A 22,145-nucleotide genomic window follows, 5' to 3' on the forward strand; every position below is an offset into this window, starting at 1 on the left:
TGTCACGTAGAACTGGTTGAATTGTATTCACTAGAGAACAAATTTTTTCGAAGTTTCATTAAGTTTGCTTCTCAGGGATGCAGAGTCTCCAGTCCATGTGCATGCATGTACATACATGTATACATGCATATGTGCGTGTATTGCCTGGCTTCATCATGCTCCCTTACCTGTTCTTCCTTCTCATGCTACTGAACTATGCAGGTACAGGATGGCAGTGTTGCCTCTGCATTCAATAACAGCAGAGAAAAAGCAGAGGGGAAGCTTACCCGATCTTTAAGGCGAAACATTAATGTCTTAGATTCTCATGGGATTACAGAGAATTATGAGGGAGTTCTTTCTGAAAAACCAATGTCACAAAGGCGTTCTTGTAGAGGAGACAGTCTTGACATGGAGGAGAAAATCCTGCAGACACAAAAAGAGGTCTGTGCCTTCTTTGAATATTGGTTTTTTTAGATGAGTAGTGTTTGGATTGATTATGCCCACAGCTGAAAGAGTGGCAGCTGTCTGCTCCGTCCATTGGAACGTAGCTGAGTTGTATGTTAACGTCAACAGGGTTGTAATCTTGTTATACCCCCTTAATAAACCTTGGCAACAGAAACACAGTAATTCCTAAACTCCACTTGTCCAACTTTGCGGGGAGCCTCCCAATTCTTCACTGCTTGGTACTTTCTTAGGATCTATGGCAATGCCATTTTCTTTGACCAAACTTACTCATTCTAAGCCCTGACAAGAATTAACTTTTTGAGAGGAGGGAGGAAGCGGGAGCAAAGGGGTATGGCTCAGCTGGTTAGTCTAAATGCATAATCATCTGCAGGTCTTTGGGTGAATTCATGTATCTGGGTTGTCTATAATGTAGAAAAAGATAAGAAAAAGTGGGAGATTTGAATCTACATCTATGGTTTGACAGTCAAGAGGCACGACCCATTTAGATGGTTGTTGGGGAAGGGGGGGGGGGGAGGGGAAGAAAGAAACTAAGAAAGGAAGAAAGTTATATCAATGTCCTGTGGAGGCCAAAACTGACCTAAAAGACACAATCAATTACATCAATCATCTTTTATACATTCCACTTTGGGTGTCAAAAAGGCATAATCAACTGGAAATTAAAAGGAAAAAGTAAAAGTGAACTCTACAATCAGCCTATCATTGTAAGATAGGCGTACAATGAGTCAAAAGGTCCACCTAAACATTTTCAGATGGTCAATTCCTTTCTATTTTGGATGTTCGGAATGCTGCAATGATGGCTTTGCCTTGTTTGTAGACTGCATGTTCTCCCCATCCTTGGGCTTCATGTATTTTAGCTAGTTCTTGTTTCTTATTCTTGAATTGGGTGGGTGTGAGCTCATCTACCATCCATATCTTGGTTCCTTGCAAGGATCTAGTCTGCCTCATTACTCCTATTTTTTCTTGCATGATTGTGTATCTCAGAACCAAATGCTTTCCTTTGACCATGATTGAAGGATCCCCAATGTTAATGAAAGGGATGTCTCTACTCACCTTTCTTTGTATGATTTCATATTTTTGAAACCAAAATATCTTTCACGATCTCTTTATCTTCCAAGACCTTGACCTTGTCCCATCCATCATCCAAAGCCTCCTACCCTGATTTCCTTGGCAAGCCAATTTTGCTATTGTTTTTCTTAAATATGTGTTATTACTTCCTTTACTGGAATCTCTTTTGTGGTTTAGATTGTTGTACGTGATGGATAGTCTTGTCTTGTAGCTATTGTGCTCTTCCAGCTCTTGAACTTTCTTCCTTGTTTCCTTCAGCTCCTCCTTTAATGTTTTGCTTTCTTGTTGTAGCCACTAGACCATATCTAGTAGGTATTGCTCTCAAGGGGAAAGCCTCGTTGTTGGTTTCGATAGTGGCAAGGCCTTTCCCTTTTTGGGAGGGGGGGGTGTTGAGAAACCCATTCATTGAGTTCATTTCTTTCATTAAATTTTTTTGGTTTCACACTCACAGCCGGAAAAAAGGCTGGGCGTCCACATTTTGGGGTGCCTCCCGAGACACCCCAGTGCCTACAAATAGGGCACAGACTCTCTTCATCAGACACATTCACTAACTTACATCCATCAGATCAATGTCGTCATCCATCATTCTTCTCTTTACTCCTCAGCCTCTCCATTGCTATTTGCATCCTGACTTGGGGGACATTATAGTTCGTGGAGTATTCTTCCTTGCTGTCTGTTGCCAGGCGCCATGTCTCTTCATATGTAGACTGCGTTTTGGAGGAGTTTGTTGAGAAACCCTTTACCTTTCACCTGCAGTTTGCGTTTTTTGTGTTTCTGCGTTTTGCGTTTAGGGTTTGCAGCCTTAAAAAGGGGCGCCATCCTAGACTAACTATGCCTATTTATAGGCCACTCTCTCATTCATTCCTTACGGCTAATTCATTCAGTCCGTCACCTCTTCTCTCTAGCCTCTCCAATACCCTCACACCCCTTCAAGAGGACATTGCGGTTCGTGGTTCGTGGCTGCCTTCATCATCTTCCTTGTGCTACGGCATCCTTGTTCCCTCGTATCACATTCACTCCATGATTCAGAACTTCATCCTTCCATTCATTAGAGTTTCTTCTCTCTTCTCTTCTCTTCTTCATGTTTGCCAAGTTCACTCCGTGTTCCTCTCCGTAAACCCTACTATCTCGCTAGTGCGTCATCTTTTGACATGGTATCAGAGCCGGTTCTACTTAGACAGTGGCAAAGATCCTTCACTCCAGTGAAGGCAAAGACCAGTGGCGGGTTCGGCATCCACTTCTCTTTTTCTTCCGTTGCATCAAAATCTCGTTTTTGCAGATTTCAGGTGTTTCAGCTTGCCGCCCATACCCCGTTCGTGGAGAACACCTCAGCCGAAGCTGTCCATTGCTGTCTCCATTAGTTGGCGTCTTATTTCCAGCCCTCTTCACGCAATTTGGGGCTGATTCTAGCGAGGCGATTGTTGTTTTTGTGCAGACCTGTTGCCGTACAGCTTGCCACGTCATCACAGTCTTGCTACCTACGTTTTTAGTCTTTCTCTCTTCTGCAAGCTGCCCTGCATGCGTTTTTAGTCTTTCTCTCACCTGCTGCCTACGTTTTTAGTATTTCTCTCTCCTACAAGCTGTCTTGCCTACGTTTTTAGTCATTCTCTCTCCTCACCTGCGTTTTTCTACTGGTTGCAACCTCTTACTGCTGATCGCATCCTCCTTCCACTAGCAGCTCACCTCCAGCCCTTCCATTGCCTTCCCACCCCTTGAGGCAGACATTGCGGTTCGTACTTCACATTGCCCTCATACCCCTTGAGGCGGACATTGCGGTTTGTGGTTCATGGTGGTTAACCTCTTCCTTCTTCAGCAAGGCACAATGGTATCCATGGCTTCTTTACCAAACAGATGACCAGACTATTGGGTGTTCCTGCTGTGGCATCACTGAACACACCACCGATGCTTGCCGAATTTCACCTTTGCTCCCCACCCCCCTGGAGTATATGCGTCTTCCACCAAGCACTCCTTGTGCCACCTCTCTTTTTTTGGGCCACAGAGATCATTGTGCATTGGCTATCAAAATACTATGCTCAAGGCAATAAAATGCATCCGATGCGCACTAAGTCCTTTCGAGCACATGGAGGATTGATTGACGCTATGACCTCTTGGAGATTGTTGCAATGCCAATGGCAGTCTTCTCCCCCTTATTTTCAGGTATAGTGGCTTCCACGACCTACGGCTCTGCAGTCCGCTCCATTGAGAGACAATGATTGTTTGATACCGTCTCCTCGTCAGTCCACTCCTTTGAGAGACAGTGGTTGCTCAACTTCTTCGTCTTCTTCGGCTACCCAGTCCGCTCTACTGAGAGACGGTGATTGTTGTCCACCTCTTGCTTATTTTGAGCCCCACCCTTTCCCACCCTCGACTACTCAGGTTCGAGAGGCTACCTCTGGGCGCTCTTTGGCACCCCAGATACCTTCTTCGGCACGACCGGTGGTACTTCCTTCGTCATCCGACGTATCAGAGTTCGTGATCCATGAGTTTTTGGATTCCCTATCTACTTCAGAGGGGGATTCAAAGGGGGATGTTATTTCTTTGCCCTTAGAGGGGGCATCTATTTCTTCTTCGACTTCAGCGGGGGCCCCTCCACCTCCCACCTCAGAGGGGGAACCTACTCCACATGTTCTTCACCTATCCTCTACTTTCTTGGGATGGCTATCTTCGACCAGTCATCTCTTCTATTGATACCCAGGATCTAGAGGGTCTACCTAGATCAGGGCCCTTGGGTCTTCAGCAACGACTTGGTGGCTAGGCCTTCGTATTCCTTCCAACATGGAGTCACAGAGCTAGTGGCTTCTCTCCCGAGGTTGAGTTTTGGGTTCTACAGCTCATCTAGTCTCTTGGCTATCTTCAAAGGTCTCCTTTCAGGTGGTATTCTCAAATTACAGGGTGGATCTTCTTTGTCCCTTGGTTAGCATGGAGCCACCTCTCGAGATCAAGTACGGGCATATCCTTATGGTTCTCGGCACCACACAAAGTTCGACATTCCTCCTATGCACTGCACGTTTTCATCATCTTTGTACTATGGCGCTTGGGCAAGTGAATAATTTCCCAATGACGGACACTGTCCAAGTGGCACTTGCTGCATAAGCATTGCATCTCCACCTCACTCTTCTCTTGTTCTCCTTTTTGGGCTTGAGAGGGGGTGTTGAGAAACCCTTCACCCTTCACCCTTCACCCTTCACCTGTAGTTTGCGTTTTTGTGTTTTTGTGTTTTGCGTTTAGGGTTTGCAGCCTCAAAAAGGGGCGCCATCCTAGACTTACTATGCCTATTTATAGGCCACTCTCTCATTCATTCCTTACGATTGATTCATTCAGTCCGTCACCTCTTCTCTACAGCCTCTCCACTACCCTCACACCCCTTCAGGAGGACATTGCGGTTCGTGGTTTGTGGCTGTCTTTATCATTTTCCTTGTGCTACGGCACCCTTGTTCCCTTGTATCACATTCACTTCATGATTGAGAACTTCATCCTTCCATTCTTTAGAGTTTCTTCTCTCTTCTCTTCTCTTCTCCATGTTTGTCGAGTTCACTCCGTGTTCCTCCCCGCAAACCCTACTGTCCCGTTGGTACATCTTTTGACAGAGTTCAGGTCGCCCAGCTGTCCACCTCCTTCAGGCTGGTTGGTGACCAGATTTTGTGCAGATTTAATATGCGTTTTTGCAGCTTGTCCCTTCTTTGGTAACACATGTGGCTTTTGGCTTTTGGCTGACCCGTGTTTTGCAGCTGGTGATCATCCCGAGCTTGTGTTTCAGCCTATTGCAGGCCATCCTGCTGTCCTACATCATCTGGAGCCGATGGTTGCTGATTTTCTTCTTCTTCCACTTCAATGGCACCTGAGGACTGCATTCTGTTCCCTCTACGGCTGTACTTTACCGTTCAGCATTTACTTCTATAATCTATTGCATAGAGGACTGCATTTTGCTCCCTTCACTGTGTAGATTCCCTATAGGTGTTGCCGCTTGATCAGCCACAACAGTGTAGTCATCTTAGAGCTTTGCTCCATTGTATCAGCATGATTCAGTGTTTATCATTCTTCAGTCTTCTTTTAAGTTTTCTTCTCTAAGTGTTTGCCATACACTTTGTGTTTCTCCCAACAAACCCTATTGTCTTTCTAATACGGTATGAGTGCATATGGCACCATCACTTTGCTGGACATGGTATGAGAGTGGAGGTGCTCTCAAAGGTAAAGATCCTCTTCATCAATGAAGACGAAGGTTGTAGAATTGACAACACTCTCAAATTTCCTCCTATATCTATACCTCATCTCTTCCTCCTCTTCGTCCTCCACCTCTTCAACACACTCCTCCATCCTCCCCTTTACCTTGGGTCTCTCATCTCAAGCGAAAATGCCTCCTCACAAGGTTTTCACTAATGAACATTAGTTTCTACTTTCACTTTACATTATGTATTATATCTATGTTGTAACCTACACATTTTGATTTGAGTAATGAATGCTAATTTCTATATTAGTAGGTGAAATGGATGTTTTGGTTTTAAACCTTGACTTTTAACTCTAGGATCTAGGTGGAATGAACATTTTCATTTTATGGAAATGTTTTTTTCTTCCAATAATACTATATATGAATATGAATTTTCTTCTTCTAATAATACTATACTAGCGTTTTGCGCAAAGCGTAGAATGCTAGGCTATCTCTCTCTCAAATTCCCCATGTCTTATTTTCTATCTCTCTCTCTCTCTCTCTCTCTCTCTCTCTCTCTCTCTCTTTCTCTGCCTTTTATTTTAGTTTGTTGTTTCTCCTCTCCTGGTTTTCTCTCTCTCTCTCTCTTCATTTTCTTTTTAAATATTTTCTTTTCTCTCTCTCTCTCTCTGTGCTTTTTTTCTCTCTATGCTGTTCTTCTCTCTTTTTTTTTTCTTGTAATGGATGGAAAAGAGTTACAAAAGTCATGTTACAAAAGTCATGGCAAAGACGCAGAGGAAATTGCCATATGCTAGGGAAGTAAGTCCTCCCGAGGGAGTAAGTCAGAGTGCCGAATGAGCTGTTCTTCTCTCTCTCTCTCTCTCCCCTTTTTTTTCTCTCTTTCTTCTCTATTTTTTATTTTCTCTTTTTAAAATTTATCTTTCCTCTCTCTATAATTCTCTCTCTCTCTCTCTCTCTCTCTCTCTCTCTTCTTCGTCTTTCACTTTTCCCCCTCCCCCCCTCTCAGTCTCTCTTAAAGTATGTAAATTTTATCTTTTCCCTATATATAATTCTCTCTCTTTATGCTTATATTCTCTCTCTTTTTCTCCTCTCTCTCTCCGCTCCCTTTTCTTCTACTCCCCTATCTTCTAATTTTCATTTTTTAATTCTCTCCCTCTCTTTTCAATTTTATCTCTTATATCTCTCTCTCTCTCTCTCTCTCTCTCTCTCTCTCTCCTTCTCTCCTCTCTTCCAAAAAATATTAAATTTAAAAAATACTTTTCTCTTTTCTCTTTTTTCCAATTTCTCTTTCTCTTTTTCTCCTTTTTTTTCTTCTTCTCTCTCTCTCTGTTTTTTTTTTCTCTCTCTCTCTCTCTCCCCTCCTCTCTTTTCCTTCTCTCTCCTTTTTTTTCCTTTTTTTCTTCTTCTCTGTTAAAATTTTTTTCTTTTCTCTTTTTTTAAATTTTATCTTTTCTCTCTCTATAATTCTCTCTCTGTGTTCAAATTCTCTCTTCTTTTTCTTTTCTCTCTCCTTTTTTGCTCTCAGTCTCTCTCTCTCTCTCCTCTCTCCTCTCTTTTCCTCTCTCTCTCTTTCTCTCTCTCTTAAATTTTATACTTTCTCTCTATATAATTCTCTTTCTCTTTGTCTTCCCTCTCTCTCTCTCCCTCTCCTTTTCTTTTTTTTTGCTCTTTGTATATTTCTTTTGGATTCGCTCTCTCTCCCCCCCTCTCTCTCTCCTTAATTTTCTTTTCCTCTTTCTTTTTCTTTCAAGTTTTTTTCTCTTGCTCTCTTTTCTCTTTATATATTTTTTCATTCTCTCTCTATATTTCTCTTTCCCTTTCTCTCCCTTATTTTCTCTCTCTTATTTTCTCTCTCTTTCAAATTATATATTTCCTCTATATCTCTCTCTCTAAATCAAAAACTATATAAAAAAAGGTTTAATTAAAAAAGGACTATTCTCTTTTCTCTTTCCTCTCTCTCTTTCTCTCTCCGTATTTTCTTCTTCTTTTTTTAATCCTTTTCTTCTTCTTCTTCTATCTCTCTTTTAAAGTGTGTGAAAAACTATGTCAAAAAAACTTTAAATTAAAAAAAGCTTTTAAAAATATTTAATTGAAAATTTTAAATTAAAAAGTTTAATGAGAGAGAGAGAGAGAGAGAGAGAGAGAGAGAGAGAGAGAGAGAGAGAGAGAAAGTTATATTAACGTCTTCTAAAGACCAAAACTGGCCTATGAGACAAACTGTGATACAACTGATGAGGTCCAGCTATCCAAAATAAAAGTGCTGAATGAAAAGCTAAAAACTGGAAATTGAAAATACGGTGCTGTGAGTGTGATAAGTGTCGTATATGTGTATGTGCGTATGTAGCTCTGGTACTCCAGAGAGAATCTAGGCCCTACACATGAGAGAGAGGGGGGAGGGGGAGGAATTTAATTAAAAAGGAGAGGGGGAAAAGAAAGATTATAAGTGAGAGAGAAGGAAAGGGGTTTAAATTTAGAAAAGGGAGGTGAGGGGGGCGGGGATTTTAATAAAAAAAGGGAGAGGAAAGAGAAAATAAGAGATTATACGTGAGAAAGAGGGGAGGGAAGGGGGTTTTAATTGAAAAAGTGAGGTTTGGAAAAGGGGGTAGGTTCAGGAAGTCTTCTAGAGGTTCGGGGCTTTTCAAACCTACAGCGAAAATAATATAGTAGTAAGATTAGAGCCTTCACATTTGTGAGGTACAAGAGGGTACCCTCTTAGCATTGTTCGCACTAGGTCAATCAATTTGCCTTCTTGCAATCGAGCAATAAAAAACTATGAAAGGTTGCCACAAACATGTGAATCACATAATATATAGCCTTCTTAGAAGTAAATAAGAAGAAACCTTTTGTGAGCTACAAGGGCACTTAGGGTCCATGTTACCCTTCTCGATTGATTGAAGAAAAATTAATGTTCTCTTACCCATGTTGTTGGGTCGATTGCTCATGTGTGTAACTTGCTAAATCATATCAATTAGCTAATTAATGCTTCTGAGAGTACCAAGTACTTTCCCCAACTACTTGATGAGAGAGAAGATGAGAGTGTTTGTAGCTGTTGACTCATTGAGGGATTGCGACTATGGAGCTTCATCTGTATTGACTGTTCATGCTGAAAGGTAGGGAGAATCAAGAAAGCCGCAAATAGATAAGAACACACACACACACACACACTCTCTCTCTCTCTCTCTCTCTCTCTCTCTCTCGTCTTCGTGTCTATTTCTTCACGTTACTTATTGTACTGGCGGGGCCTAATTGTGTCATAACGCTAGCATAGTCAAATACGATCCCAATCGAAAAAACCAAAGTTCGCTAATAAAAAGTTTAAACATTTAGGAGGCGATATAAGAAAAAACTTTTAACTAAAAAATTTGGAGGGATTTTTGAATCAAATTGCCCATCTTTGTAGCTTTTATCATGTGTAGGTGTTAAACCTTTTTCATTTAATTTTGAAGGGTTTCAAAAGTATCACAATTTATTTGGATTGAAACCTTTGTTTTCATGAACATTGTTAAGGAAAACATTTTATAAAGTACATGATGCTAAATATTTTTCTTTTATTTTGAAGGGTTTTAAAAAATATTGCAATCCATTTTAGATTATACCTTGGTTTCCATGAGCATTGTCCAAAAAGTCAAAAATCAATACTACACGTGACATAAAATAAGAAAGCTATTTAGCCTCACTGAGTAGCATTTCTATAATCCTAGATTAAAGAAGGCTTCACATTTCTGAGGTACAATAGGGTGCCCTCTTAGCATTGTTCGCACTAGGTCAACCAATTTGCCTTCTTGCAACCAAGCAACAAAAAACTATAAAAGGTTGCCGCAAACATGTGAATCACATAATATAGAACCTTCTTACAAGTGAACAAAAAGAAACCTTTTGTGAGCTACCAGGGCACTCAAGGTCCATGTTACCTCTCTCTATTGATTGAAGAAAAATTAATGTTCTCTCACCCATGTTGTTGGGTCGATTGCTCATGCGTGTAACTTGCTAAATCATATCAATTAACTAATTAATAGTTTTGAGTGTACCAAGTAGCTTATCAAAGAGAATAATGAACGTAGTTTTAACTTTAAATGTTTTGATTCTCGTTGCATTATTTACAAATTTGGACATCTCAATCATATACATTTAAGTATTGCCATACTTTTAGTGGAAGATCACTCCAAAGGCATGTCTTTTCATAACTATGCAGTCATATAAATGCAAACTAACTTATCATTTGATTAAGTATACACCATTAAATCAACATGTGGAACCTTGCATCTGCATGAAGTGTACAACCAATAAGTGACATTGTTGCCATTCGACAATATTTTACATAGCTATACAACCAATTAAAAAACAACATTCTTTTTTTAAACATATAACAATAAAGCAAAACATTGTTTCCATATCAAAAGAATTATTGAAATGATGTGCAAGCATATGAAGGTGCTTATGCATTAGCCATAATACACACAAATGATACCTATGTCAAAGGCTCAAGGAAATCAAATCCTAGGCATATCAAGATTTGTCTACTAAAAGGCCCATCTTGTCTTTCAAGTTTGAATTTTTAAATCAAGAGACTTGAGAGTTAGCAAAAATAATTTGATAAAGAGACTTGCAATTGACCCTCAAGGGGTTACTCATACATATGTAAGTATATCATGTGGGTTCAAAAGGATGGACTTTTTCAATACCAATTTTACACAATTTTTACATATAGAAGGGGGGGGGGGGCGGGAGCGACCTTTTAATAAAAAAAAGGGGGAAGAGAAAAGGAGAGATTACACGTGAGAAAGAGGGGAGGGGAGAGGGTTTTGATTGAAAAAGCGAGGTTTGGAAAAGGGGTAGTTTCGGGAAGCCCTTTGGAGGCTCGGGGCTTTTTTAACCTACAACAAAAATAATATAGTAGTAAGATATGAATACTATATATAACAATTTTAATTATTATAAACAATATTTTCGAAACCTTGAAACCTCAAGGTAGCTAATTGTCACAACTCTATAGAAACAGAATTTGTATCCTTTTTCATCAATTTGTCTATATAATGATTTATTAAATTTGTTTCCTTTGCACTAATTAGATATAAAGAAAAGTGCATTGGAGCTGGCCATTTCTCGATTTGTGCGTGTCATCCTTGCGTAGGGGCCATGCTAATCTTCTCTGTATCGTTCCAATTTTATCAGATGTCTCTGAACTCCTAAATTTTAGGGATCCCCCATTATGGGTGTCATATGAAAGCTTTTTCCGTGTACATTGCAAAAACGGTATCAGAATCTTCATATGACTTTCCTATGCAAAGAAATGTGCATTTCAAGCTTTCAGCCCACACATACACATTGTACAAGCTTTTCATGATCATGCCATCTTGTTGATTGTAATTTTTCTGTTCTGGCAGATCTAGCCCACACTTCAAGGCATCAATCCTTTCTGTGTGCGAGTCTAACCCTGATATGCGTGAGTTCTGGTCACAGGTGCCCAATCGGGCCATATAGGTGGAAGTGTGAACTATCTTTTCTCTAACCCACAGTGTGGGTCCACCATAACCTGTGACCACTCATCAGTGGCCAGCTCCAATGCACTTTTCTTTATATCTAATTAGTGCAAAGGAAACAAATTTAATAAATCATTATATAGACAAATTGATGAAAAATGATACAAATTCTGTTTCTATAGAGTTGTGACACTAATGAAACAAAATGTGAAACGAAACTTCGAAACCTCAAAACATGAAACATGACAAAATGTTTCTAGTGATTATGGTCAAAACCCTTGTACTACAAGGTGAGCCTTGTACTTGTCTAAAGTCCCATAAGCTTTTAACTTGGTCCTAAAAATCCACTTGGTCTCAATAACTTTCTTGTCACTCGGACCATCACCAAGGTCTAAATTTCATTTTGGTCAATACTCTCTAGCTCCTTTGCGATGGCCTCTTACCATTGGGGGTGTTGAAGAGCCTCTTGCCAATTTTCTGGCTCGGAATGCGCTATATAGTCTATTGTAAATAGAGATGCCTCCAATAGACTCACAGTTACCTCAGCTGGTACTAGTGAGGTAACAAGTGTCGTGAAGGGGGCTTGGGGGTTGAAGAATTTGCGGGAAGATTAGGAGCCAGTAGTAGACCTGGCTTACCCGGCACTATCTTCGATGGTATATCTTGAGGAACCGGCTTGGAGTTTGGTGTAGAAGATTGCACAATGTCTCTCTTATAAAAAATGACATCTCTTCCCACGATCATCTTGTTTGTCCAAGGATTGAACAAACGATGGGCTTTTGCCTCGGGAAGAGTATCCTACAAAAACAAGGAGATCAGCTCGAGGAGTGAGCTTTCCTATCTTACCATCAGGAGCGTGTGTAAGCATGATACACGAAGACTCTAGAGTGGAAAACTACAGGCCGAGAGCCCAAAAATGCTTGATATGGGGTTATTTGAGAGACCGCCACAGTGGGGCACCGATTGAGGATATACACCAAAGTGTTAATAGCCTTGACCCAAAGGTGCTAAGGAAGATTTGTTGCGAATAGCATAGAGCGTACCATGTTCATGACTGTTCAGTACCTACACTCTACAACTCCATTCTAGAAAGACTAGTTGGTAGAGGTGAGTTGGCAAGAAATAACATGCTCCTATATAAAGGTAAAAACTTAGCGAACTCATGAGAGATAAACTCTCCACCATTGTCACTCCTCACACAACCTACAGGATGACTAGTCTAGTTATGTACCAAGAATACCCAATCAAAGAAGTAGGTGAATGCTTAGATTTATGTGTTAAGAAGTCTACCCTCATGTATCTAAAGGAATCACCCATGATTGAAAAGAAGTATAATATGCTGTTGAAGGCGATAGTGGATGTCAGCTGAAAGATCAATATAGATCAATCTAAGCGGTGCGTTAACTCTATGTGTAGATTGGTGAGGGAATGGAGTATAGTGTTTTCTTAGCTAATAGGCTTTAGAGACATCTCTAGATAGTTTCATGCGTGGAAGGCCCTCAACCATTTATAGACAGAACAACTCATTGAGACATAGCAACATGGAATGACTAGTTTTGGGTTCCCTATTCTTATTCCCAGTCCCTATTCCTTGTTCCATATCTATTCCATGTGATTATATAGTCATATGGAATGGCAAATTATGGTATTCCCCATTCTTGTTCCTTGTTCCCATTTCCCGTTCCATGTTGCTATGCATGGAGAGAGTTGTATCCAAGATGCCCCAATCAGAAATGCCAAAGATGGTCATTGTTCTTAGGCTCCCGTGTGGTGGCTAAGGCTTGGAAGCAGTGGAACTTTGAGCCCTTAGCTGTCGGCTTGGAAAGAAACTGGGTCATGTGGTAAAGGCCACTAGGCTATGTCTCACTGCAAGCAATCACCAAACCAATTTGAGAGTGAAGGACCTTGACTATAGTCGCTGTAAAGAGAACCACTTAACCCAATTGGCAAAGATATTGAATGGATAACATGCTCATCCCAAGTTGGGGGACATGGTAGCCATCGTCTAATGTAGCGAGATCCGGACCCTGATCATTGGCAAAACTGATGGGACCATGAGTCTGAATCTTGACTAAGGATTATTTCTAACTCGGATATGTGTGGCTATAGAGGCTTAGGTTAGAAAAATGTCTTGGATGGGAGTCATGTGATGTATAGCGTCATTGTCCACAATCCAAAGAGGACAAGCATTGTGTGGTTGTGAAGAGTAGGCCTTTGCAGTCACCTTGTTGGGAGATAACTTGCAGATGTGGATGAGACTTGTATCCTCGGATGTCTTTAGAGACAAGGCGAGCCTCAGTAGACCAACTAGAGAAGCCCTTTGGAATTGAGAATGAAGTTGACTATGATGGCTGATAGGTGGCAATGTGGGTTTGACCGTACTATTGGTTTTGTCTGCTCTTCCCTTGTTGGCCCTTCTAAGAAGATGGTGTGAGGGCTTCCTCTAAAGATGGACTATGAATTTGATCAAATAGCTGAGCCTAATAGAAGAGTTGATACTTGAGTTCATAGAAAGTGGACATGGTAGTAGGCTGTGAGATCACATGTTGTGAAAAATGGAAGTATTTCCTCAGCAGTTTATTTAGAAACAATGTGGCCTGGTCATCAGAGGACTTAGGAGCTCTTGTGGTAGAGAACTCAATGAGAAGTTGCCGATAGTCAACCAACTTGACCTTAAGGTTATCCCGGTCAGTGATTTTGAAGTTTTGGTGTTCATGGTCAAGTGTGGTATAATGGGTCCTATCCCAAGCTGCATAGTGGTTAGTTAAGTGTGCCCATTGCTTGGATGCTAGGTTGAGAACTACGGTAACTAGGAGTAAAGCTTAAAGAGAGAACCTTGCATCAAACCGTCTATGGCGGAGGCATTCATAGCCTTCCATGAGTAGATAGCCTCATATGGAACAAGTGCGGGATTGGGTCGGGATTCCAACCCTTAACAAGGTTCCATAGGTTTCTGAGAGTCAAGTACATGGCTCATCAAGTTTGACCAAGTGGTGTAATTAGACTTGTGGAAATGAGTCTTATTAGAAAAGACGTGCTTGATTGATGAGGGATATGAACCTTGAAGTGTCGGATAAGATGGATAAGTAGGATAAGGTGGATAGGAGAGAGAGGGATAAGAAGGAATAGGAGGTGGGTAGGCAAAAATAGATTGTGAGTATCCATATGGTGCCGATGGTGGAGGCATTGGAATGTGAATGTAAGAGACTTGTTTTGACTTTGAGAAGCATAATGAAAAGAAAGAAGGGAAGAAGAAGAGATACTGGACTTTTTCTTATAGTCACATCACACCTTATATTAATGTACATGAGTGGATCTTCAATGGGAGATTTACTGTGATCAACATATGGCACTCTTGCTTGAACTTGTTCTTTATCAACATGCTACAAAGGCGATGAAGAAAAAAAAAAGATGAAGGGACAAAAGTAGAAACTTGTGTACCTTGCATTGTTCCAGGAAGTTGATTGTTCGGTAGGAGCTGCAACCTGCCCTTGTTGGACGGATTAACATCTTACTTCTACAAGAGCTTAAGCTCACTCCCACCCAAGCCCATAGGGTAGGGAAGGTACTCTTGGGCAGCTCGCACACTTATTGGGACCACGCTATCAGTGCCCATGGCAGGAGCAGAGGCGTATTCACCTCTATTGGCTCGAGTCTCACCGCCTGCGTATGAGACCATGGGACGATAGTGGCAGGGAGGGTTCTATGGATCAGATTGGATATTGGGGACTCATGCCTTGGAGTCCTCAATGTCTATGCCCCTATTGAGGTTAGGACACACAGCAGGTTCTGGGCGGAGATCGCGGATGGACTCCTAGAGGTGGACTCTTGGATCGTTGGAGGAGACTTCAAAAACTTGGAGGCTTTAGAGGACCAATAGGACAAAGGTAGAAACTACTAGGGTATGCTTGGGGAGGAGCAGGAGGCATGGAAGGTCTTCCTACTGGTAGTAGAAGCACGCGATGCATGGAGAGATCATGCCTTCCATAGGAGGAGAGGTCGTTGGATTTCTCTTAGGAATACAGGCGGCTAGGTGGAGCCTTGCTGGAGCTGTTGGATAGGTTTTATGTGGGAGAGTGGGGATGCTCTCAAGGAGGCTAGATTGGGCAGTTGGTGGGCACCACATTGTCCGATCATTGCCCGGTTCTCCTGACACTTGATTCTCCAGCATCTGCTCTTGACGCACGATCTTGTCGGATCTCAGACTCAATCTATAGGAGGGAGGAGGTGACGAGACAGATTGAGCAGATTTGGACCAGGGAGTGGGGTAGGAGGGACCGGATCACAGAGGAGGTTGCAGAGGTCCTAACCGAGTTGAGCAGTATCTGTCAACAAGAGGCAGCCATACAGGCTAGGCAGCAGAATGAGGAGGAGAGAGCACTTCGGCGGGACCTTGTAGCCATGCAGAGATTATTACAGGAGGCACTAGGGGATCCCATGCTCCATGCACAAGAGGTGCGCGCATGAGCAGCTATTGCTGGCCTTGAGGACAGGCGTTTGGAGTTCTCTTTTCGCACCTCAGCAGCTTTCTGGGCACAGAAAGGGGACACATGTGCATGGAGTTTTTCCAAGTGCACTAGCATCGCACCTTAGGAGAGCAGATATGCAGCCTTCGAGATCAGTATGGGAGGACTCTTTCTAGCCCAGATGAGGTGATGGAGATTGCCACTGACTACTACAGGTGCCTATTCTAGTAGGATACAACCTCAGCCAGAGGACAACTATGTAGACAGCAGGTTTGGGATCATATCTTGTCCCTCGTCACAGACGGGATGGGACGCTATCTCCTAGCCCTCTTCACAAAGAATGAACTAGAGGAGGCCTTCCATACATATGACGGGCAGAAATGCCCGGGAGAGGATGGCCTCTCTAAGGCTTTCTTCACTACCTACTGGGAGGTGGTGAAGGACTCCCTACTGATGGCATTCCAGGAGATCTTCACTTTAGGACAGATGCCAAGGAGTCTCTCGGTAGGCCTTATCAGTCTTTTCCCCAAAGGGGGAGACCGGTTGGAGCTTTCTCAGTGGAGACCGATCACCTTATTGTCAGTGGCCTATAAGGCACTGGCAAAGATGATTGGTAGACGACTACGCTCCGTGCTTCCAGACATTATCCATGACACACAGACAGATTTTGTCTAGGATAGGAGTATCCTCGACAATGTATTCACCTTCTTTGAGGCGACAAGTGGGCTCAGCACAGTGGGCAGAGACTGGCCGTACTACTCTTGGATTTTGAGAAAGCTTATGACAGGGTGGACTGGGATTTTCTAGAGGGTACCATGGTGAGGTTGGATTTCCCCCAGGCTTGGATTGGCGGAATCTCCGCACTTTATAGATCGGCCACTAGTAGGGTTCTCATAGGTGGTAGGCGAGGGGAGGAGTTTTGGCTAGAGAGATCGGTCCGACAGGGCTACCCTCTGGCCCCGTACCTATTCCTACTCTTTACAGAGGCGATGTCTCATTTTCTCAGGTCTTGGGTGAGCAGATTGCACGGCCTCTGACTTCCCGTGAGGGAGGAGATTGACTTGCTAGACTTAGAGTATGTAGATGATACAACATTCTACATAGAGGACGATGAGTTGATGCTGGAGAGAGTGAGGCTGGCTCTTGAGGTGTTTCGTTCTGTAGCGGGAGAAAAAATCAACTAGTGAAAGGTGGTTGGTTTCCTCATAGGCCCGGACTCTAGCACGGAGTGGGGCGTCCACCTGGGATTTAGATGGGTGAACAGAGAGCAGCAGACCATCCGTTATCTAGGATTCCAGGTGGGACTTGACATCACTCTTGCCTAGCGGTTTCTTCTAGTCCTCGATTCTATTCGGAGGAAGTTGACCTATTGGAGCACGGCTCACCTCTCACTAGCAAGCCGAGCCTTGGTGGTTAATCAGGTCCTAGTGACGGCCTAGTATATCGCCTCGTGTTGGTACTTCTCCTCATCCTATGCAGTGCAGCTTCGCAGCCTAGTGTGGAACTTCCTTTGGTCCAAGTCAGATGGCTCCAGGGATTCCAGGGCCAAGGTGACATGGGCGACCATCATACGGCATTGATTAGAGGGAGGGCTCGGGATCATAGACCCAAAGTAACAGAGTATGGCCCTTTGGGAAAGCTAGTTGTTTGCAGCCTCACACCAGGAGGGCAGCCTAGAAGGTCCTATTGCAGGAGGGTCTTCAGGAGTGTAGGACCGAGGCTCGGTGGTGAGTAGAGGCCGTCCGTGAGATGGATCTTCACGTCAGCACAGATCCCTCCCCAGATCACCTTTCCTACGCAGCTTGCTCCGTGGGTGGTAGGGCCTCCATAAGGTCCTAATCCAGAGCCCTCCAAGCTGCCAGGAGGAGATAGATCGTCAGCCGGTGATCTGGAACCCCCAAGTCAAAGATTGGGATGGGGCAAAAATTGGTGAGCGCCCCCACATCCAGTGGGTGGGGTGGGAGGCCGGCTCGGCTCGTATCATTAGGACGTGGTGGGAGGTGTACAAGTTGGTGGACGAGAAGGTGCTGCAGCGAGTATCAAGCTGCCAGAGAGAAGTGGAGCCGAGGAGAAGGAAAATAGATGCAACAATACCTCAGGAGTGGCTTGCTCCCTTGATATAAGAGCCGATAGAGCTTGGGGAGGTATGGGCCGCTAGGTTTTCACTAGCAGGCATCCCCTCTAGGTGGCAGGTAGAGTGGGCTGCACTCCACTTGGGACCTTTTTCACTGTGCAGGAGGGGGGGCGGCTCGCTCTTGACAAGGGGCAATAGGATGAGGGGATTGCTGTTCTTTCATGGAGGAGGATCCGAGTGATTGGCCTTCAGGGGAAGACATGGTGGTTGGACCCTTTTTTCTTCTGGGAGGAGTTCAAGGAGTGGTGCCTTTGGATCTGGGAGGGTAGGCCACTTGATGAGCTGGAGTGGGATCCAGGGGAGTGGCTATGGCCGGCCATTGTAGTCGCCAAGAAGCTACTGAGGCTCCTGGAGTAGATTGCCAGGATTGGAAGACATGTACTGATGCAAGAGGATATGGATTGGGCGCTGTTGCGTAGCACTAGGCGGAGCACGGCATCACGGAGCCTTTCCGACGGACCTTCTGGTGCGGCCTATGGGATAGCTGGAGATCGAGGAGGGTATCGTATTTCTTATGGATGGTGGCACATGGAAGCTGGGCGGTGGGAAGTTGGCTTGCCTAGATGCAGGAGGGAGGTTGTAAGCGCTGCACATGGCAGCCTTTGGAAACCCCAAAACACTACCTTTGGTCGTGCGAGTCGGCGCAGCTAGTGTGGAGAGGAGCATGCCGCATCCTTCGCCGCATGGACCCCAGCCTTGGATGGATCTCGAGGGGAGCTTTCTGCTAGCAGGCAGTTAACTAGGGCCGTCATCTTCTGAGGCTGGGATGTAGGACACGATATTCATTATTGAGGCAGGGTCGCGTGCAGTGGTTGGTTTGGAGGCTCTACCCATCCGCCAAGTATTGGAGCCCACAATAGACCACTCTGAAGTATGGGAGATCATAGGGAGTCTTACTGGATGGCATATCTGGAAGGCATGGTGTCAGGACGTTTTTGGCGGAGAGAGACTTTCAATACAGGAGACCTTAGCAGAGCTTTGGACCTCCATCATCCGCTCCCTTTGCGGCCGATGGGATCAGGTGCAAGGTGAGTCCAGAGCTCGTCAGGAGCTCCGTTTTCATTTTCATGCACACCTTGGGCGGCCAGGACCTGTTTTTCAAGATGCAGGTAGGCAGCCCCAAATGGCGTTACACCCCCCTCCATGGCTTCTTCTCCCATCCCCCCTAGACCACCCTGAGAGGCTTGTACATCTGATATATTTGCGACTCTGCATCAGCTCCAGCTAGTCTGTTGAGCACGAGCAGTTCCTTGTATTCAAGGGGTTTTTTGAAGTAATATAATTAGCCACTTTTTATTTGCAAAAAAAAGAAAAAAAAAGAAATCAATAGGTAGGAGATGATCAATAGCGGAAGGGTGGCCAGAAGACTTATCAAACATAGCAGCTGGAGCACTCTGGATAAAGTAGCTAGCTGAGGAATGATGTTGCCTGCTGTAGCCAGCCCTTAGAAAGGTAGTGGCAGGCTGACAACTCCTAGATGTGTGGTAGTAGCTGGTGAAGGTCCATTGTCTGGCAATGTCCTCTATAGCATAGCACAAGGGAGTTTTGCAAATGGGGGAAACGGAAATGGCAAAAAACAGAGTTTTGGAATTTTGGACAGCTTTGGAAACAGGGGAAGGAGTTTTGGATTTTACTCTAAAATGAGTGCATAGGTATCTAAGTAAATCAATGCTTACAGCAATATCTACCCAAATTTCACGCAAATTTTCAAGTCTTCATGTCACATGATTGAATTCATGAAGTTTGAAGTTGAACATGTTACAACTTATATCAAACACAATCACTACATGATTGAAGAACATAAAATATTTATCATTGACTCACCATTTACAAGTTAAAACTCAAAACAACAAAATGTTAAAATTAAGACTCAATTTTCAAAACAACAAGATGAATTATGAGTTATGAGTTACGACTCATGAATAATTTGAAGATTGACATCAAGAACCAAGACACATAATAGTACTAAGTAAAATCCAGGTACACATATTTGCCCAGACTCCAGTGCTAAGTGTCAACATCAACGATCATGTAATCAAAAAGCTATAGTCTATGTGCAATGTCACATGTGTATTTGCGCCACCTGCCATCATAGAATGATAGGAACATGGAATCTGGATGATGGGTTATGGCACTATGACACGTCACCCACGCTAGACTCTAAGCATCATTTGAATATCCGTGCATTATCTCTTTATCCAAGGACTCCCTCCTTGATTGAGAGGGTAATGGAGCAGCCTCTAACTCAGCCTTTGACTCATGCTTTGACTATGGTTGTCTCTGCTGCATGTGCGGCCTTCTTAGGAACACAAATCTGTGTGGCTGCTTGCATCCTCTATAGATGGCTTTACTAAAGAGAAATAGGCATGCAAACACATGCAATAATAGTGTAATTGAAGGCTAGACTTGAAAGCTGAGAATTAAAACACATTGACAATTAGCCAAAAACTGAAACATAGGTGTGTAAATTTCAAGGCCTCCCCCCCCTAAACAAAAACCTTTTTTCACCCACCAATCCAACCCCCTCCCCCCCTAGCCCACCAAAAAAAGGGAAAAAATAAGTTGTTCCAGAAATGCATTTCAAAGCTTTGGAAATGTTCCTGAAACGGCGTTTCTGAAACAAGGGTCTGAAACACTGATTTGGGGTGCTATGCTTTGTAAGGGCTGTGGGTAGCAAAATGAAGAGGAGAGGCTGGTTGCTGATGGCTTTGTCCTATTGTAAAAAATAAAGCCTTTTTTTGATAAATTTCCATTAATTACTTTTTGGGGCTGTTTTAAGTAGACTAAACTAGGAATAAATGCATCATAATTATATCTAAGTACAAACCCTAATATTAGTGGTGCAATAGGTAGGGGAGAGAGAGAGAGAGAGAGAGAGAGAGAGAGAGAGAGAGAGAGAGAGAGAGAGAGATAATCATGAAGTCATGTAAACTTGTACCTTTTTTTCGTAATTAATACAATTACCTTTTACGAAAAAAGAGAGAGAGAGAGAGAGAGATCTTTTATGAAAAAAAAAGAGAGAGACAGAGAGATGTTTGTGATTAGTATAATTACTCATTTTGAACAAAAAGAGAGATTTGTTTGTTACCCTCCATGAAAAAAAAGGAGATTTGTTTGTTCTTTCCAGAAATCAGAACAGTTGCTAAAAACATTGGAGCGACTTCGGGAAGAAACAAAGTCAGTGGCTGTAAGTCTGGATCGCATGCGTCATGGTTACAATATGCGAATTGAAAGTGAATCTTTTGAGAGCATGCTGACAACACCTACAGCTCATTGCAGGATTCCATTGTAGCCTGTTGTACATACTAATTTTGGCCATACTAGTCTGTATAGTTTTGTTTTGACTCCAATATTGTTTGGTTGAAAGGTTGCAGTTTGTACATATTTCCTTGCTTTTCTTGGATATATTGTTTTGTATTTGTAAGTCACTTTTAGTTTGGGAAACACACAACATTTTCAATCCATGAAACTAAGAAATCACGTAGTTTGGTGGGATGTAAGAGGAGTGGAGATTTAGGTAGACCGTTGGACAAGGTAGTGTGCAATAGACGTGGATGAAACTTGATGGCCATAATCTCTTAGTTTTCTTTTCTTTTTCTCATTCCCTGTATTGTTTTTCTTTTTTTTGGGGGGGGGGGGGGGGTGGGGGGTTGTTCCCTATGGTTTTTAATTTTAAGTGTTAAGAAAAGGTCGGTCTCTTTTGAGTTGTATATTTGTAGTTGTATTTATGGATCTTAGTGCAATGTCCTATTATTTTATACAAAGGAACAATCTATTTGAGGAGTGTCCCATTGTGATAGGAGTGTTATATGCTAGCACACAATATAGTGCAGAAATAGACGATGTTGATCTTATGCTCAGCTAACTAAGAAGTAGAAGCAAGTCCATGTGAAAAAGCATGCATATTGCCTTTGATCTCAGATTTCTAGAAACCTAAAAGTTGGAGGAGAAAGTTTTTACAAGAAATCTAGCTATTAGCTATAAAGAACCTCAACTTATTTTGACTAATAACTTCTATTGCCGGTATAAGGATTATGCACTGCACATCCTTGGTATGAGGACACATGTGGGACATGTTTTCATTTCTTGAAGTCTTTGTTTCCATCATATCATCTCTTTACAAGATTGTATGTGTGTCTTTCTTAGGTCAAAGAAATGACCAATTTGGTAAGTTTAGTTTGCATTGAGTTTATGACTTGTGAAAAAAATTATCTTCATAATCCTTATTTGATAACCTTCATGGTTACATTGACTTGATCAAAGCGATCTTGCCAACTTTAAGCGAGTTTTGGAAGTTGAACTGAGCAAGCTTTTTCTTCCAGAGAAAAGAAAATCCCCCTTGAGGTAAAATACAAAGTACAGAAAACCATGTGAAGAGTAGATAAGTACAT

General features: G+C 42.8%; 1 protein-coding gene and 1 non-coding gene across 2 annotated transcripts in view; one reads left to right on the forward strand and one right to left on the reverse strand.

Annotated features, from left to right (window-relative positions):
- The window catches only part of LOC148008634 (uncharacterized), a 73,110-nt gene extending 51,790 nt beyond the window's left edge, over positions 1 to 21,320 (forward strand). Inside the window, exons 6-7 of the mRNA XM_087674141.1 lie at positions 202 to 420; positions 20,882 to 21,320. Of these exons, the coding sequence (XP_087530267.1) occupies positions 202 to 420; positions 20,882 to 21,046 (384 nt within the window). The 3' untranslated portion in view covers positions 21,047 to 21,320. The remainder of the gene's footprint in view (positions 1 to 201; positions 421 to 20,881) is intronic.
- Positions 10,760 to 10,866, reverse strand: LOC148008635 (U6 spliceosomal RNA). Its single transcript, XR_015689977.1, has one exon. It is a non-coding gene; the product is annotated as a U6 spliceosomal RNA (small nuclear RNA).
- Positions 21,321 to 22,145: the final 825 nt, after the last annotated feature.

Source organism: Lygodium microphyllum, unplaced genomic scaffold (genome assembly GCF_053477565.2).
Source record: "Lygodium microphyllum isolate KBCC unplaced genomic scaffold, Lygodium_microphyllum_v1.1.10 scaffold_105, whole genome shotgun sequence".
Classification (NCBI taxonomy): Eukaryota; Viridiplantae; Streptophyta; class Polypodiopsida; order Schizaeales; family Lygodiaceae; genus Lygodium; species Lygodium microphyllum.